Genomic DNA, 20,685 nt, shown 5'->3' with positions numbered 1-20,685 from the left:
TCAAAATGATGTGCTATCTACCTACTTATAATTAATCGTAGGTATTCAATTGCATTAAATTAGTGATAGGTACACGATATTATGTAACATGCCGTCATTGTGTTAGTCGTATATACTGTCAATCGGGATACCAATAAAATTCCGAGAGAAATGTCTTGTTTTTTATTTCCAAAAAATTATAAACTTTAAGCTAAATTTGTGAGAGCATACGCCTATTTGACTCTTTCCAACCATTATGTTTGTTCCCAAACGCTTTATGGCTACACTAAGTGGATGCGACATATACATGTATGCAAATAAACCATGTTCTCTGTTTGGCTTATTCAACTACCTATTGATTTATTTCAATATTAATATTTAATAAAATATTATTTATTAATTTATTATTTATTATATTTGTTGCAGGCCAAAGAATTTAAATTTGAGTTTACTCCAGACACGATTATAATTTATAAAGTATTACCTAAGTATTATCTTTATAATCGTGCTTCACGGTGAATGAACTATGAGTGTATCCCAGTTTACGGTAAAATATTCATTGTATTAATTATTCAGATTATTGTTTTAGTCCTCATATTGTAGATCCGGAGGGGATGTCTCTATTGATCTTACAATGATTAGTTTTTTTTTCAATTTTTATTTTTGTTTCTATCCTTTTAGAAATTTATATAGACATTTGAAGTTCAATTTTTGACGAAATAATATACCTATTTAAACGAGGAATAATGATTTTAGTTATTTTGTTGTAATTTGAATAGGTATATTTGTTTCTATTCCCTTGAAGACTTGAAATGTTTACCTACCTATATACTTACATTATTCATGGGCGTAGCGTGATGAATTTATCTTGGGAGGGGGGGGCTATAGCTTTTTTTCCTTGTAGTAACGACGACACCGCCGGAACTTCTTGCAGATTCCGAGGGAGCTTATCAGAATTCTGGAAGGGGTTATAGCCCCCTCATACCCCCCCAATTGTACGTCCATGATATTATTAGGGACCTACCTTACTTTACTGTGACAATGACATTAGATTATTCTCAAGCAAACAGATATTGAAGTATTGCTTAGCCGCTTATGTATAAATAGTTTATATCTACCGTGAACTTCCGTCTACCATACTAATTATTAGCAACATGTAGTATGTAGATGTATAATAATACAATATAGTTTCTACATACCGACTTACTAATACTGGTGAAATACCGTTTTTCCTTGAAATTGTTTTTCGTATGCAGTGATTTATTATTAAAATAAATTAAATTAAAGTATTTAACACATTTATTAGTGTACTCAATGCCGAGTTGCATATACTGTACCTTCAGAAGAGCGGTACCTACTTTCCCTATTTTTCTTTGTTGTAATTCGACGTGTTAACATTTCGAATAGGTACCAATAAATTATTACTAAGTTCCATACTAGCTGCCATTCTATTAAGTTTATATATTAGTAAATTGCTAATAGTAAATACATAATATTTAAATTCATAAAAAGCAATAAGCGAATAAATAATATTAAAAGACATTTAATAAGTACTGGTGTCTGGTGGTAATCTAGTCACATGATCACCACCACTGACCTCGAATTTGTCTCGTGCTATGACTTATATTATATTATAAACGAGTATTGTGTTATGAGCTGTTGCTATGCTTACAAAATGGTCAACTTGACTTTATGAAGTAAAAATAAAAGGTAACACATTATTTTAGAAAGTTATTTCAAAATAAGTAATTAATGTAGTTACTTTTGCATTGAAAAATCAAAATACTAACCAAGTTACCACCTATGTTTTTTTAAAGTTATTATGTTTTAAATAGTTACATACTTACAAAATAATTTAAGTATGTCACATTACTCCACAACACTACTTGTATGTACACAACACACTTTTAATTGCTTATATTAGTATTGGTAAAAACTAAAATTTAATATTTTTTGATTAATGGGTAGTTTTTATATTATTAATATTTTAATTCAATAATGAGTATTAAATTCTTCAAAATGTATTACTTTATTAGACTTTTAAAAATTATACAATATTAATTATTACCTAACATATTATTATTGTAGTATAAATACCTAGTACAGTTAATTATTTCTTATAAATTAACATCTTGTTATGTTGCTCAAATATTAATTTTTTTTTATCAATCATAAAATTGCATTTTTATAAGTTTTGTAATAGCCATTTAGGCATATTATGAGTAGCAGTTTTAAAAACTTGACAGTTATGTAATTTTTTTTTATAAAAAAAACTAACAATTTGAGATGTAATTCTTAGTTTAAAATTAAAACATATTATTATGTGATATTATATAATTCACATTAGTCTTAGGTAATCTAATTCGGTTCACAAACTGAAAATAAAACTTAATCTTAATTAAATTAAATATAACATAATGATTGCACAATAGAATTAATAAGCCTAAATATGTATCATACAATTATAATTAAATATCATATGTAAATATTTTTAAATTAAATAATACTGTTATGTTTCTAATAATACTGCTTGACAAAATAGCTATTCTTAAAATTAATTATGTAAGATAATATTACATTTACATTATAGACTCAATTTATTAATGGCAAATTATTATCATGCAAACAAATGCAACATATTACTATATACATTGAGTATAAATATTAATCTCTAATTCTAATGGAGAGAAAAAAAAAAAAATCCCTACTAATAATTTTGTATACACTATTATAAACAGGGGATGTATAATAATATTCAATACAAAAAAAAAAAAAAAATATTAAAACTAAAATGAAATAAGATTAAATATAATAAAATATAGATTAAATGTTTACAATCATTATTATTAGGCAGTTCTTGGAATGTGATAAAACAACTAAAAATGTTTTAGGGAGGATGTGTACACAAATACAAAATAAGTAGTAACAATTTTTGATAAGTCAATAGGCATACAGTAAAATATTGAAGTAATAGATACCTAAGTATAGATAGGTTGGAATGTATTGAGTATTATAATATATATTATTATATAGGTAAGTTGTAAAAATCTATTTTAAACTGATTCAATTTAAAATTATCATTAAGTAAGAATCCATTACCAAAATGAATAGTTGAGTAAAACTTTTCAACCATAAATGAAGTATTATTTGGAATCACAGAGCTTATAATATGTGATGAACGTTGTTTATTTAAATTGTTTCTTCTGGTAATTCATCGGGATTTTTATCCCCATTAATACCATTGCAGTGCTCAGAGCTGTTGACCACATGGTTAACGGCTTTTTGTTCGTATCTCTCTGCAAAATCTGTGTCCATAGAACGTATACCGCTCAGGAAGCTGTCTTTGTCTTCGTCAGACCACGTCTGGACCCATTCAGTGAACAGCTTGATGCGGCATTTGAACAGACTAAGTGGACGGCCTTCCTCTTTGCATAGGGTTTCCATGATAGATGGTAGACCATTGGCAGCGCTGCTGTTACACCCAAACCCATGAACCAATACCGGCAAGAAGTCGCCGCGTTCCATTTCGCTCCACTCACCAAACCATTGTAACATGTAACGGACCTGAGCCACAACAGTCGGTGTGTATGCGCTACCATTTTCATTGGCCACTACCATGATGACAATGTCCGTTTAGGCGCTGACAAGTGAGCTGAAAAATTGATAAAAAACCGTTGTTCGATTAAAATAAAATAATATAAAAACAGTGCCTATCCTATAAATGGGCACTCAACGTCGTTTTACGTTATTGTAAGTTACGGTCCCGGAACGATAACTATTAGTTATTTACAACGGGTATCATAGCAACGATTGTACAGCTGTACAATAAAAACAATTGAAATTTTTTTCACGATGCATTAATTTATTATAACGACGCGACGAAATACGAACGATCGTTTCACAAATCACGATTGATCCGGTTATCTTATCGGGTGACAGCCACTGAGCCGCGTGTCGTCGGCATTGCTGATAATAATAATAATAATAATAATAATTCATTATCTATGGGTAGCAGCGCGATTGTGATAACAGCCGACGGTAAAGATAACAACAATGAACTCCGACGACAAATCGGACCTGACTGTTCGACGCTTAGGTACCTAGTAGCAACCTAGTACCTAGTACCTATACCTAGCAATTTATTGTGCAGTTTTAGTGTTGATTATAATTAGTATTATTGTACTAATTAATAATCAATAATCATATACTATTTGTAATCAATCGATGTGTCTATAGGTACTATTTAACTATTATAACCAAAGACATACCGTCAACCCGATGGCTGGGTGACTTGAAACTTCAGTGCGATTTGAAAGTTGAAACAGTATGATTTTATGAAAGTTAAATCAATAGGTTTACCTAGCATATTCTGATAATTCCATTTCCCAAGATTCAGGAATAAGTTAACCCTTCTTGGATTAAAATATTCTTTGCATATTTGTGATAGGTACTCAATAATAAACGGTCATCAATCAGGTGATTTTTCTTACAAAATCGAAAAGATGAATAAGAAATCTAATAAATGTTTAGCCATTTTGTAATCACTAATCGCCATCAAAAGTATTTTGGATTTATATGGAAAAGGTCAAATTACGCATTTTGTATATTTTTGACAGTACCTACCTAAGTAGTATAATAGAATATATTTTATGTTACCTATCGAATGTTTAAAAATATTTTTTTCGAGTTTAGATCATAACTCATAAGTCATGAGTAACATAAAATAAAAACTAAGGTGACTTGTGCAAATGAAGAATTTTTTCATATTTTTTTCATTAAATACCTACTTGTTCTTTTATTATTTATTATGTACCTAGGTACTTAAAAAAATTATTAATGAATAAGGTATGCTTTTATTAAACTTAGGTTAATTGTTCAGCTATAGAAATATTCATATATTTAATTTTATTATATCTTGGTAAAAATGATAAAGTTACTGTTTATGTTGTTCCCGAATTTTTTAAAAAGTGGCATTTTTCTACTTTTGTTATTTTTTAATTTAAATATGTTGTTTTAAGTCATCATTAAATTATTTTAATTTAAAATGTAGGTGTATTAAATAAGTGTTTCTCGTCACCCAAAATTTATGATGACTCAAAACAAATTTTTATTTTTTACACTTCGATTTTTATAAGGTATTATTGTATTAAGTTGTTATAGCCGTTCTAGGGTATACACAACAACGAATTTATTTTTGCAGATTTCAGAGTTTTTTTTCAGATTAATTAAAAAAATAATGTGAATAGTCACCTAGGATGACGGTATAACAATAACAACTTGTAAGTTGTTGTTAAAAATGTAACATGTAAATGGTTAAAAGTTACAATAATGATCAGTAGATAGTACTAGAATATGCCATAGCTAACTTTGCGGCTCATGATAGCGATGACCCAGTTGCAAATGCGCCGTGCCCAAATATTACGGGCACGGCGAACGATTCGGCAAACTGCACACCACTGACAGCATAGGTCCGAAGTCTTAACTCTATAAAAGCGATCTTAAAATTCATATTTTTCTCTCTGTTCTTGCTTCCACTCACTATAAAAATTTCCACCCCGACACTTTACCCCACTCAAATCCCTTGTACCAAATCTCTTTTCTATTAATCTCCTGGATAATTTTCTCCGTCACCTAAAGCGTAATTGGTCACACGACATGAACAAATAATTTTAAAAAAAAATAAAAACAAAGAATCTATAAAAAAATCACTCAAGTTGAAGTACTATTACTGGACGGTGCTTCACTCAAGCCCGTCAAGCCTTGTAAATTGTTTAGATATTTATTACTTATGGCGTATATTTAATAAAAAAAGGTAAGTGTTGATAAAACATTTTAGGCTTTGGTAAAAAAGCTTAAAAATGTAATACATGAACAAACACAAGTTTTTTTTATAGCAACTTTAAATCATCAAATGTATATAATAATATATTTTGTTGATAATCATTAAAAGTTTAAATTTTAAGAAAATCCATCAAAATCAATTGCAAATTATATTCTAATTAAAAATATATACAATTAAGATTATATGTAAGTGCCTACCTAATTATAGGTATTATATACCATTATATTTTACTTTACACTAGGACACATTTAAAAAATAATAATAAACGTTGTATATAAAAAATATCACAACAAGAAGTTTCAAAATTTATAGTTTTCTGAAACTTGTAAAAGAATTAATAATATTACCTACTAAAATACATATTTTGTGAACATTTCAACATTATTTTCGGTATTACCATACTCAATATGACATCATTTTTTCTTAATTTTTCTGTGGTATATTTTTTTATAATGTGTTTATTACTATCTACTGCAGGGGTTTCAAAGTTTTCACAGTACTCCCCATTTTGGAAAATTTGAAAATAATTTTCTCCATACTAATGACCTTTTTTTATGTCATTTTTGATCGCTATTTTTCGATAACTTTTAGTCTAGAAGCGTTGTGGTGACATGCCACTTGTAGATACACTTAAAAGTTGTAATCGATAATGATCGCAATTATAAAACTATAAATTCAAACATCAATTACATTGTACATTTGTAAAATATAATTAGGAAAATACTGAATGCATTCGTATTTATACACAAAATCTTTTCTCATTTATGTATTTATTTTGTAGTACCTATATAGGTTAACTTATGTTAAACATTTTATGTTATAAAAATATGTACAAAATACCTATAAATATTTCAAATTTAATGTGACCCACCAAAAATGTAATCCCTGCCCACAGTTTGGGAACCTTTGACCTACTAGATAATTTGAAAACTAATTTTTTAAAGTTACTTAGTTGACCAAACCTACAAAAACTGAACAAAAATTCTACGCTTGAAAAATGTAGAATAACTTAATTGTTATAAACTAAACAAAATAAACTATGAATTTTGTCATGAATTTTTTTAAACACTTGAGGGTTAGACGATAATTGCCGGTGAAATACAGTGATATGAAATTTAGGTACTTATTATATATATATTTTTCTAACATTACCATATTCGATAATTTATAATTTATATCGAACTATTGTCAAGGTATTTGGCTCTGGTCCAGATGAATATCGAAAACCAATTTCGAAATGATTATAAACAATTTGAAGACTTAGACAACTTAGAGTCTACAAAAGTGGCATAAGTCATTTTTTGTTCTACAATTTTCAAGTCATGAAGAAGTCGTAGATGCGATTTTATAGTTAACATACTACGATAGAACAAGGTAAAATCAAAAAAACTACCAAAAAAATGAAAAGACAAAACATTAAAAATAAATATGATATGTTATACAAAATTCAGTAAATGTTTTAAAATATTTATATAATATATTATGTAACTTCAGACTTCTTACAACTTATTATTTACCAACCCATTATTTATAAAGACATATTTTTATAAGATTATTATTATTATAATTTATGACTATGGGGGTTTTTTTTTATCACAAATGTTATTTACATATATACATTTATTGTGATTTGTGAATCATTTTAACAGTGCATATATTATGTACCTAATTATTATTTTTCGTTACACATTTTCAGTAAAGAAAATCAACATGCTGAATTGTTCGATACCTAGCCAGTTAAATGATATTGCTACCTTGCACATAAATTCGTTTTCATTCGTATTAGTATATTTTAGTTTTTAGGGTAAGCGGTGAGTTCTATGTGAATTTTTAGTGTTCTTAATTGTTGTGCCAAAAAGGCATAACGTTTTCCATCGATAGCCATAACAGCCATTCGATATTTTTATATAAATAGGTAATAATAAGTAACAACTGGTACAAAAAAATATATTGTTAATGTTCAATAATGAAAAGGACATGGTACCGATTCACCGCATTATACTATATAGGAAATTATAGTGACATTTCTTTAAAAAATTGATTTTTCAAAGATTAATTGAGATTAAAAAAAGATTTGTCCAAAGGTAACATAGGAAGTGGTAGTATAGGAGGAGCCTTAGCTCCATCTAATAATAAATTATAGTGGACGATTTATTATTATTAATTTAATTACAACTTATAAATTTGATTCTATTTTCTTGTTCATTTGATAATTTTTGGAGTCGATACGTCCTTGCTGATTCGTATTTTCCCGGAAACAACGTCAACAAAACAAATAAACTGGTGTATGTAATTTAATGATCATGTCTGACGTCTACATTACATTTTAAAGACTTTATAGTAAACTGTAAAAACTCAGACGCTGGAGTTTATATAGTATGTACTTCACAGTAAAGTATTGAACGTCTGACTGTCTGAGTCGATTCTGTGAGCATGTTAAAATATTTCATTTTATCATTTTATCATGTATTCATGTCTGTCTTTTTTTCTTTTTTTTTCAAGTATCGCACACGTATACGTCTATTAGTACTATAACTAATGTACCATAAATTACTGAAGTTTACTAATTTTTAGGTACTCTACTGTTATTAGCATGTATTATTGGTTATTAATAACACATCGCATTCTTCGATTGTTTAAAACTTTAATTAAGGTAATACTGTAATTATGTATTATGTAATATATATGTTTTATGTATTATTAAATTATTGTTTATTAATTATTGCACATAATAGGTATAGTAATCATTATGATTCAAGAAACAAAATAAGTTTAGAAGGGCGTGGTTATGTGAATATTTAATATTTTCACGTCTAATAAATATGAGATTTATTTTGAAAAAAAAGCCCCTATCCCCTAGAATCAGATTCAAACTCCCCGTGTGACGCAGTAAGTGGTATATTAAGTAACTTTTTTATGGAACGGTGGCTAATTTTATCAGTTGTGGGATATGAGGAACCCTAACCACCCCTTCTTGTTACTTCACTGACACCAAAATACTCGTATACGAAATCTTTCCGTTTACAACCTATCAGAATAGACAAGCTGTTAAAAATAGATTGAATAATTAAGTAAACAATATGGTGACTGACCTTTGCCAGTTTGTGACATCATATTGACATCAAATACACTCATACTTAAATAAATAGTTAGTACATTGGTAGTAGTCAATCTTTTTAATTATTTCATATTTGCGTGAAACAAATAGTAAATAAAATATATTTAAAAATAGCATTAAACAATATTTCTCAAATAGGTGTACTTTATTTCTTTGTGATTTTATAGTGGCATTTACTGGTATTTAAATTAATAGTGGGTTTGAATAACTATTAATGTCCTTGACTCTATTATTACTGTAAACATATACCTACATATATTAGGTAGGTATCATTGATTTTTGGACACATTATTATTTAAATTTATTATTTGTTTAAAATTGGCAGATGGTATTATTTGACGTACATTAGACTCAATTATTTTTTTAAATGTGTTTATTATTGTAAAATAATGATTGCCATTTGAGAACTCGATAAAATAGACGATTGTACATTAAAAATAATTAAAAATAAAATTTAAATATGCACATCATAGGGTGCTCGTGCTACCACTGGGTATCTTCCCTAATCTAATTACCCATATTATATTTTTTACTTGTCATTCACCAAACCTACTTATTGTACAAAAACCATGTATAGATTGTAGATTTCTTCAAATAAATAAAAAAAAAAAAAAAATATGCACATTATTGTGATAAAAATACGCAAATAATCGTTTTTAGATGTATTTTTTAGTTGTTACTTGTTAGCAAAATGTCTGTATAACCATTGTCCATACCACCATACATATTATTATTAAGGTGATTTTTATTCTATGCCTGTAATTTAATTTACTTACCATAATTTTAGAACTTCATTCAAAAGTAAGATTGAACACTAGAAAACTTGTACAGTTTTAAGTTTTATCGTAGTTATTACTGTTTATTCTCGACTTTTTCGCTCAGTCATCTTATAGGTACTCTCATATTTTTTCATATACATAGTTATCTTAGGTCTTGACCATCCATACTTCAAGTTCAAGTAAGGTACATAAATATCATTATACGATTCTAGCTTCATCAAAACAATCGGGCAGTGGGAAGTGCATAATATATTCTAGGATTTTTTTGTTGTACTTATATAATAAATCTATAGATTATAGAACCGATGACCTTGACAGGGTCGTACACTCATTCAGACGATAAGTTATAATCGAAATAATTCGTCAATTTATTTCGAAACAATTGCTGGTGTATTTTATAATATAAAGGATTTTTATATACAGTGTCGTCTGTCATATTGACATTGCCCAGTGGATTCTAAACTAGGCAAATCTTATCAAATACCTATGGGGTATTGGGAACTATAATGAAAATAAAAAGGAGGCACCAGTTGTAGTGTAATCAGGGGGTGAGTTCTAAAGGGCGAGAAAATATTAAAGTTTTAAGTTTGCATTTTTAAAATTACGTCGTTCCTTAAAAAAATGTTTTAATTTGCTCGTATTATGAACCTAACCACCTAAAATTTACAATTATTTGTCTAAAAAAAATAAATATTTATAAAGATAAAGTTGTTAGTCGAAAATTCAAACTAGTAGAGCCCAACGTGATTTAGGAAATAAACAAATGTAAAATTATTGTACTCATTCATTATTAAATAACTAGAATTCTGTGTCTTACAGTGCTATTAACTACTAAGTGTTTACTATCTATATCTAACTTTTATTTTGAAGACATAAATGTATAATATTAGACACTTAGAAATAATTTCTTTATATTCAGAATTAACAATTTTCAACCACACCAGCTTCACGAATGCCTGATTCTTACTTCATGTCGGAAGAAATTTGTTTTTTATTCTTTAACTAGATATTATAGTTGAAAATTATGATATTTATGGGAAATTCTATATAAAAATAAAATATTTTCATATTTAAATATCTCATGTTGTAACTTATAGGATATCCTTTTAAGGCTCGTGTAGGAATTTACAATTTCCATAATATCATATTACGGCCTGTCACCAGTGTTTTTTAAAGTATTTATACGAAAATATAATAATTTCCTATAGTTATAGATTCACTTACAAACTATAATATTTACTAAAAAAACTTAAGCTCGGCGACTAAGGCCATTAGTTGTTGTAGGGGTTATGAACTGTGGTAGGGGTAAGATTGGTACGGTAGGTTGTTTTTTTTTTACGATTTTTACGGTTGTTAAGGTTGTTACAATGGTAGCGAATACGTGTATGAGTGGCAATGTTTTTAACTACTATGAACCCGGGTGGTCACCCATCCGGGAGCTAGTAGCTGTGGCCATTACTTACTCCCAGTCGCATTTCGCGATCGGCAGCAGGCAACGCGCCACGTCAAGCCATAATATTTTAATTATTAGCTATAATTATTACTGATCATTATTAGGATACTGAAATTAGACGTTATATATTCTATAATATATATTATAAATCCATTATTTCTATTATTGAACATTGCAAACTACATTGGTTTAACAATTATGAGCCATATTTTAATTATTATATAAAAATTGATTATAAATAAAATTAACGTCATAATTGTTTTACATCAATCATAATTTTTTTAGACATCTAGTATAATGTTATCTAGATGCAGAGTAATATTGTTTTCTTAATTCATGTATTTTTGTTTAAGGTTTTTTTTTATTGATCTTACATTAACATTGGGAGCAGCGGCCATTAGTTATTATATTAATTTCAATTTTTTCTTATGAATAAAAGTAATTATATTATTTAATTTTTGCTTTAGGTTTTATAAGTTTCTATATTGTACTCTAATAAATGGTAATTATTATACAATCTCAATTTTGGTATATTTTTGTTGTACCTAATTGTTTAAATTATTTTTTTTTATTTTCAATAAATATTTTTTATCTCTTAATTGTTTAAATTATTTAGTTAATTTTTCAAGTGGTTAGTAGGTAGGTAGGTATACGGATCGTCTTAAGGGAAACATATTTTAAAATAGTAAAAAATATGGTCTATTGTATTATGAGACACTTTCATAGTTTTATGAAATTCATAATTATAATTTGCAAATGCATACAGGTAAGCCATAAATTGGGATAAATAATCTTGTAAAAAATTTTTTTTCGTCTGAAAAAAATTTATAAGGATTTATATAGTTTTAGATATTAAATATTATTCACCAAATGAATTAACTAAGTGAATAGTAATTAAAACAAACCCATAAATGTAGCACTTGGTAGGGTAACTTCAAACTATTTTACAAGGTTATTTTTAATTTGGTAGTTTGGTATGCAATAAAGTTTATACGCTAGTATATAGATAAGTTACTAATAGCTGTATTAGGTATAGAAGTATAGTGTTATGACTTACAATAATATTCATTGATTTCCATAATGTCCGACATGTCCGTTAATATTAGTTCGGATAATTGTGATTTATAAGTTGAGAGGAAACAACTACACATTTTATATTAATAAAAATGTCTTGGTAAACAATGAAAATGAGGATCTTAATAAATGTGAAAGTAAGATGAATTTTTACATCAGTACGGGCTAGAAAAAAAGACAACTTTACTTAAAGACTACTTTACAAACTAAAATAATGTCCGACAACTCAAAGCTTAAGATTTAATCTTAATTTTTGGATAAACGATTGATGGTAGGTAATTCTGTTTACCGCGACGAGAATTTGTTATATTACTGTTCTTCTTAATTGTTCGATGACAATGCCGGATGCTGCATGCCAAAGTAAATGTCAGTTTTGGAAACTGTAAAGGGAATATTTGGGTGTATCTAAGTGAAAACTGGTTAAGGAGAAGAAACCGGTTGAAGTCGAAAAGGTTTGTAGAAGCTTTCGAGATTGTTGAGAACGTTCTGTAGATGTCATTGCCTTCTTTTTTCCAATCATTAATATGAAATATCATATACTCTATTATAGCACACATATGGTTGCTGTCTATAATTCACTTAATAACCTCTTAGCTACAAACAAATAATTGTGGGTACTCATTTGAATAGACATATTTTTAATTTGTGTCGAAGATTAGCAATCTAGAAAAATAATAGATCACAGTAACTGTTATTGAAAGAGATAAAAGGGGATGAATTTCAACTCTTAAATTCATAGTACTTTGCATGAAATCATTACAAGGAAGCTATGGTTCAAATTTCAAGTTTCTAGCACAATGGAAAGTGAACCAAAAAATTTAGTTTTTTTTTACTCCCTACACATGACGTATTAGTGTCAAAATACAACAGACTTGTAATAATTAGCAATGCAAAAGCTTTAATTTATGGTTTTGGAGTTTTTTTTTTTTAAATAGTTAGAACTTAAGATTGTTTGAAAAAATGTTAAATATTCTTTAAGGCTAAAGAACACAATTATTGTGTTAGTGTCTTTAATGTAAATAGAAAAAAATTTAAATCAAATTAAATATATTATTTTACTTTTATGTTGTACATACAACATATTAATTTACTGTTCAGACATGAACATTGAACATGAAATATTGCAATATTTGATTTAGTAATACAGCATTGGAAAACAAATGACACTATCTCAGAATAAAATAATATACTAAGCGATTTTAACTTATGTGGATAGGTGTGCTAAAAAAATTTTGTGTAGAACACTTAAGATGATTGAAAGCATTTACAAATACCGGTTCCAGCTATTTATTTCATAGGATTACTATCTATGTTGTTTAATGTTTTTAGTACATAAATACATCATAGTAGATGGTATACATTAATATACATATTTCTCAAGATAGCTTTTATCACTCATAAAAAATATATATGTAGGTGTGACGAAAAAAACATAATAATATGGTTTATAGTCCACATTAAACGTCATACTTATACATTTTTGTGAGTGGTTCACAGAACTACTCTACACATTCAATAAAATTAATATTAAATAATATTTTGATAATGAATTTATAAAAACATTAGAATTTACTATTTTTTTTTTAATCTTGTACCTACCAATATAATTTACAATAATTCAATGAATTTTGATGGCAAGAAAAACAGAAAAAAGGATAAATTTATAAGTTTTTATAAATTCACAAGAAATATTATTTAATATTAATTTTAAGTGTTTAATAGTGCTCGACAATCGTCGGCCATCATCTATTACAATTACAGTAGGTAGGTGACTCGAAATCTTGAATAAATAGAAATATCTTACTTATAATAAGTAATAAAATAGTTTATATCAGTCATTGATTGAAAATTAAAATTTAATTTTAAAGCTACACCTTTTTGAGTACTTTATTTTTTATCAGTTTCATCATAATATTTATTATTATATTGGATATACAATTTATTTGAACCTTGAATTTAACTAAACAATTTTGTTTCATCACAAATATCATTTTTTTTTTCAAATACTATCATGATAATAGTGTAAAAGTTGTAATTGGTATAGTATTTTTAAGGAGATATGAATTATGTTTAAATTACGTGTAAGTATAAAACAAAATAATGTGGTAAATTTTTCATAATTTTAAGACGAGCTAAAATGTAGCTAAGGCGTAGAGTATTTCCATGATATAATTATTATTTAATTATTTTTTATTTTATAAAAATTAAATAGTGTATTATTTACTGTAACTAACTTATTTTAATTAAACATTCAAATATGTATATTATATAACATAATATTTTTAAGTTTGTATATTGTATTTTGTATACACTATACAGTTTACAGTATGCATGCATGTAAAATAAAATATAATTTGTTTTTCTTACTTAAACCACAGTTGACATTGTTATTGTTTGTAGTGCACTAGTGCCTACTAAAAATGTAAGTAATCAATTTCTTTAATTAAAAATAATATAGGTTGGTACTTACTATTAATTATTCAATAGACTCAAAGCCAAATATTATACTTAGTTACAACACAACATAATTTTTTTGACTTTTTCTATGCCGGTCATGGTCAATTGTTTTGCAAATCAAAAGACTTATTTTAACTTTTTCTTAAGTAAAGTTAGTTTGCAAATTATTTTGTTTTCATTCAAGCAATTATTATTTTTAATTTTACATTAATTTTCATGACTTAAAAATTAATGAATATTTAATACCTACTTATTTTAAAATAAATGAGTTCTTACAGTAAGTTGTTTTAAAAGATAAAACACACTACAAATTTAATGGTGAGGAAGAAATATAATAAAGTATTAATTAATATACTTATTGGAATGTTTCTACATCTAAGAGTTCATGATAAAAATATAGAAATGCATAATATAATAATTATTACTTCAATATTAATATTTTGAAACAAATATTAACGCTTTATCCATTAAATAAACTTTCAAGATATGGCATGTACATTCTAAGCTAAACTATTCTCTACAATAATGAATAGCCTCCAGGAAATCATCTCTTTCCCCTCTTCGTCATAGCCTATAACTTGCCCACAAATCAAAAATTGTTTGAATACATTGATTTAATACAAAGTGTATAAAGGAGTTCACGAAAACTGTAGTGTGTAAACAGACTCTTGAGTCGGAGGGGGAGTCAGAGGGGATTGATGAAATGATTAACACGAATATATCCCAAGACACAAACTTTCCGTGCTCTTGGGATTTGATAAATTTTACATTATACATTGCGTGTGATTATTTTTTTAACTGTATTACAGTCTTGTTGTGAGAACTAAGACATACGCGTAATATTACTAGTATTCTATATTTTAAACAATATAATTATTAATAGTTCACTGTTTTGGACTCATTTTAATATTTATAGATACAATATAAAAAGATAGTTTTATATAAAAGTACTTTAAGCTACGGGGAAATAATCAAAATAATTTTTATTAAAAAAAAACACATATCATAGATTTGCATTTATACAATGAAAACATAACACGCAATTATCAATATTTGTACGAATAAATTATACATTTCTTCATCGAAACTGGCATAAAAATAAATTATAATCAGGCAGGAAGAATATTATTAGGTTTTAAATTTAAAAAATTTTCACTTACATTTCTGTTTAGACATTTAATAATAATTATAAATATATCCATAAAAAATGGATCATATAATATGTAACTAGCTAACATCATAGACATATTAAGTGATTTAATATTTTAGTTCAGTAAATATTAAATTTTATAATATTAGTTAATAAACAACTTACCTAATAAGATATGAATTTTTATGAGAAAAAAACTGTATGGGCGTGGTTAAAATTCGATTTGTAAAATGCATTCGTACATTTCACGATATGTATAATTTTGGACTTTGTACATTACATAATAAACTATTTAAAGGAAATATAAATTCTCCATAATCTTTTAATACAATTAAAATTAGAATGGATTTACCATTTATAGCATTGCTAATCCTGACCGGGCTAACGCCCTGAAAATACTCAACAAATTGTACAAAACGCTGGTATCAGAATGAACGCGGGTTCTTTTAGATCAAGATAAGTTGATAGTTTGTTGTGCGAAACTAGCTGCCTTCCACTGGACGTAAGACAAAAATACCTCATCACAAAATATACAGCCAAAAAGATGTCAATTCTCCAAACACCCATGATATAGTCTCATAATCCCATCGCCACCTTCCCCTAGCTGTAACCATTACAAGTAATACATAAGCTTCACGACACCCTCAGAGAGAGATATCTTTCAACATCAACAATATAAACCTATGTCCTATACATATAACTAATCTCAAAAACCACCTAATAGAACACACACTAGTAGGTACAAAACTACTATCCTAATGTAGAACTCTTCGACCTTGGCAAAAATGACACTCTTCGCACAGTCTAATCACTAGTACTTTCCACTAAATAATAAACAACAAATTTATACTTTTTATAAGTGTAAATATTTAATTTCGTCGTAATTTTAAGTTCATAAAAAAATATCGTACATTTTAGGTGAAAATATGATCTTTACAGTTATTTAGTTTTAGTCGATTTTGTTAAACATTGGTGTTGCCGTCGCGTAAATATTTCCGTATTTCAGGAATTGTTTTTTAGTTATTAAAAAAAAAAAAAAAAAATACAGGAACATTGGGACTGTCGACCCCCCAAGGTAGCGACTAGATCCATTTTGCTACCAGAAACAACCCTCAAAGTTGAAGATCAAAGCATTTTTTTTCTTTAAAGAGTGTTTTCAGGCAGTAAAAACACACATCGTTGTAAAACCAATACCTACCTACATTCATTGCTCAGTTCAGAATCTGAAATGAGGTTTATATCCGTTTTACTAGTTCCAGCATATATTATACTTTACCTATATGTTAAAATATATTGATGATTTTGTATTATTTATTATTTTTGAAGAAAATGTAACCGTACTCTTATAAACCATAGGTAGTCAATATAGGTATCATTATACCTATACGTATTGTAAATTTGAACAAAAAAACCAATTGAAGTTTTATTAAATATACCTTTTTGTGTATTGTAATTTGTATAGATACATAGTAATAAAATAAAATATAAATAAATCATTGATAATTACCTAAAATGAACTATGTTAATCTATACAATGCTTTCTACTTCAGCGCATGGTGGTTTGGCCTTGGTGGTGTAAACCATATCCTGCATTGGGATGGACTTGTGGTTTGGATAAAGTACGTATGATTCACACATCTTTTGTTGATTGCTGTTCTGCGTTCGTGGTGTGAATAACCGGACATTATTTTTATCGTTCAAGCGACCTTCCGACTGAAAAAAAATGTATGGGATTTGGCTTTAGTTAATAAAAAAAAATCTGTGAATAACCGTATATTATCATGTTTAAATGGATTTCTATGTTTCGTAGTGTGTACTCCAATAAAAAATAAAAACTTCTCACAATAAACTAATATTTTCTTATCGGTATAGGTACCTAATGAATATATTTTAAAGTAATAATATTGGCTAAAAATGTATTTATTTATAAATTATAAACCAGTGTATATTATTATCCATGCATCTTAATTAGTGTATTATGTGTAGTACTAGAACATTATTACAATATTACTGTATAATATATTTATTAACAAATAAGACTATGTATATAACTATATAAGCACTCAATGATTATTTTATCTCTAGACTCAATTCTAATATTTGATTTATTATACATTTATGCAGTTATACTAATATAATAACTTTATTTCATAATTAAATTAATATGTTAAAAGTCATATCACTTACGTTGGTATATTTTTTTTGTTTTAATTCGTTTTTTCTATCCTGATTTTAGTTGATAATGATGAATTTTAAAAATGCAATAACACATGTGCAATACAATAAATTAGGCAGATACAAATTATTATAAAACTATGATATTTAATTAAATTAGGTAACTTATACTGACAATCAAAGGAGTGGGGAATATTTTCATTTTTCAATTTATTTTCAGTATCCATTAACTTAAATTATAGGTAAGTTTTTTAATAAAATGTTTTTGAAGTAAAGATAAAGATCTCTTTCTTCTTAAAATAGTTATTAATATATTATTACCTACCTAAATATTATGCAACTCGATTTTATAATTAATAACTATTCAGTTTTGACAAATTTTGACATACTCTTACTATAAAAAAGCTTAAAAAAATGTGGCAAAGTATTTTTGATGTATTAACTTCTGTCCAAAAAACTAATGCACAAACTTCAAACTTTAATTGATTTTTAATTTTTCGTTACTTATAGAAACAAAAATGTGATTAACAAAAATCAAAAAACAAAAAAATCAAATCATTTCAAAAGTCAAAAAACCTAAAAATATGTTTATAACATTATAGTTGGTATAAAAACCGTTAACAAAAAACATATTTGGTGAAAATTTAAAGTCTCTTTGGTTGATTATCAATGTATTAATTTCTGCATTACAAAAAAAAAATTATAGCTAAAATCTAAAATATATTGTTAAATTTCATGTACTTGAGTTTCCTTTTTTAAATTAAATCTAATGAATAAATAAATAGAATAATAAATCTTTATTTAACCTAGGGTGATCCATTTGACACTAGACACTTTTTACTTAAAAAAATATAAGCATTTTTGAAAATATATTTCTTACATAATTATTTTAAATCACTAAAAATATATATATTATTATAATTATTATAAAATTATTATTAAATTGTTATTATTTTTTGATTTTTAGATTTGTTAACTTTTTTCCACAACAACACGCATTTTAAATTCTTTTATTTCAAAGTAGAATAATTTTTTAAGTATTTCGAAGTTTAATAATTGAATTTTGGACGAGCAGTAATTTATGAGATATAACTTTATAATAATTTACAGTTTTGATGAGCAGAGTGGAATGGTACAATGTTACCCTGCAAAATATTGGTCTACTACTCCACTCACCTAAACTTAAAATACTTTGGTAACTAACAATCTACTTGTTTAAAATATGACTTTTATAGATCTAAATATTCTGAATTACTCTGATTATACTCTGATACTTTTGATTTGAAATATGAAATTAAAAATGAATTTTGTCATTCATAAGAGAAAAAAAACAAAAAAAAAACTATAACAATACAAAATACCTATTAAAAACATAATATTTTTGCAATAATGTTGTTTGGCAACAAGTAGGTATGTAAAAAATATTTTCAAAAGCCTAAAAGTTTTCTGAAATAAAGAGTGTCTTACGTTAAATGAAATACTTCGTACTTAAATTGAATTTAAATGACATGTTGTTGCTTCTAAGTGTGTCAGATAAAACTTATTGTTGAAATATAAATGTTTAATTTATATGTATTATAGTATTTCAAAAATATAAAAATACCCTAGAACAATTTTTTTTTTAAAGTATTTGAAGTTTATTACATTTTATTTATTGTTGTTCAATTATTTAAACGTAAAATAATGATCTTTCCTCCGACGATTTTAGTTATTTCGGTGTAATTGAAAAAATATAATTCGTAGGAATTAAAAACGTTATATTATTACACAAATTATCAACTAAGAACATAGTTTTCTATACACTATGGTATTTTGAAAATTCACTAATTTTATGTTATTTATTCCATGAAACTATTTACACGATTCAACTGTAATTTGATATTGAGTAAATACTTATAAGTTAATAATAATAGTATAATAATTATTTAGATTATCAATATACTATATATGCAATCAGATCAATCTACCATGTTGCTTTAATAACCAAATAAATTACTAATAAGTAAACAGACACATTGTCTCCGTTCAGAATAATTGTCATTGCAGAATAATTTAACACTTCGATCACAGAATCTACTGAATAACGAAGTAGGTACACTTGAAATCTATTATATTGAAGATATTTATATTATCCTCAAATTAAATATTTGAAGTATCTACTCATTTATATAATATTAAAGGTTTGTAATATTACTTGAAAAAAAAATTTTATTCGAAATAAAACTTATAAATTAAATTAATATTGTTTATATAGGTAATTTTCAAATATATAGCGTATTATATATTTATTCTTTAAATTATAATTTATTAAAAATAATAACAATTTATTATACTAACTTGCGATGTTCGTGAAGTATTAATATTCTGTATAGTTAGTACAGAATACGGCGATTCGGCTGTAATTTCTTTGTATTGTCCATTTTTCATATTTTCATGAATTTTGATTTTGATTTTTGATCCTGTTTGCATTCCTCTTTCATCGTCTAAATAAAACAACAATGCAAATATTAATAATAATTATGAATATTTTAGATAGGTATGTAAATTATTTAGTATACCTATCTGAACTATAAAATTAAGTTAATATATAATGTTGACATTTTAATTTTTGAATTGTTTGTTTAAAATATTGAAATTGTACATCAGCATGATAATGAC

The 20,685-nt window shown here is 26.4% G+C and overlaps 2 protein-coding genes across 2 annotated transcripts in view; both read right to left on the bottom strand.

The window, feature by feature from the left end:
* Positions 1-2,805: 2,805 nt before the first annotated feature.
* LOC111038400 (uncharacterized protein C14orf119) lies at positions 2,806-3,918 on the bottom strand. The gene has a single exon (XM_022321474.1). The coding sequence runs from the start codon at positions 3,595-3,597 to the stop codon at positions 3,169-3,171; it is 429 nt and encodes a 142-aa protein (XP_022177166.1). The 5' UTR covers positions 3,598-3,918; the 3' UTR covers positions 2,806-3,168.
* Positions 3,544-20,685, bottom strand: part of LOC111038398 (neural cell adhesion molecule 2-like) — a 76,893-nt gene continuing 59,751 nt past the window's right edge. Inside the window, exons 12-14 of the mRNA XM_022321471.1 lie at positions 20,365-20,510; positions 17,360-17,565; positions 3,544-3,631 (exon numbers count right to left, since the gene is read on the bottom strand). Of these exons, the coding sequence (XP_022177163.1) occupies positions 17,380-17,565; positions 20,365-20,510 (332 nt within the window). The 3' untranslated portion in view covers positions 3,544-3,631; positions 17,360-17,379. The remainder of the gene's footprint in view (positions 3,632-17,359; positions 17,566-20,364; positions 20,511-20,685) is intronic.

This window comes from Myzus persicae, unplaced genomic scaffold, assembly GCF_001856785.1.
Source record: "Myzus persicae strain clone G006 unplaced genomic scaffold, MPER_G0061.0, whole genome shotgun sequence".
NCBI lineage: Eukaryota > Metazoa > Arthropoda > Insecta > Hemiptera > Aphididae > Myzus > Myzus persicae.
Note: the sequence above shows the minus strand (reverse complement) of the source record. Positions and strands in the feature narration are given on the sequence as shown.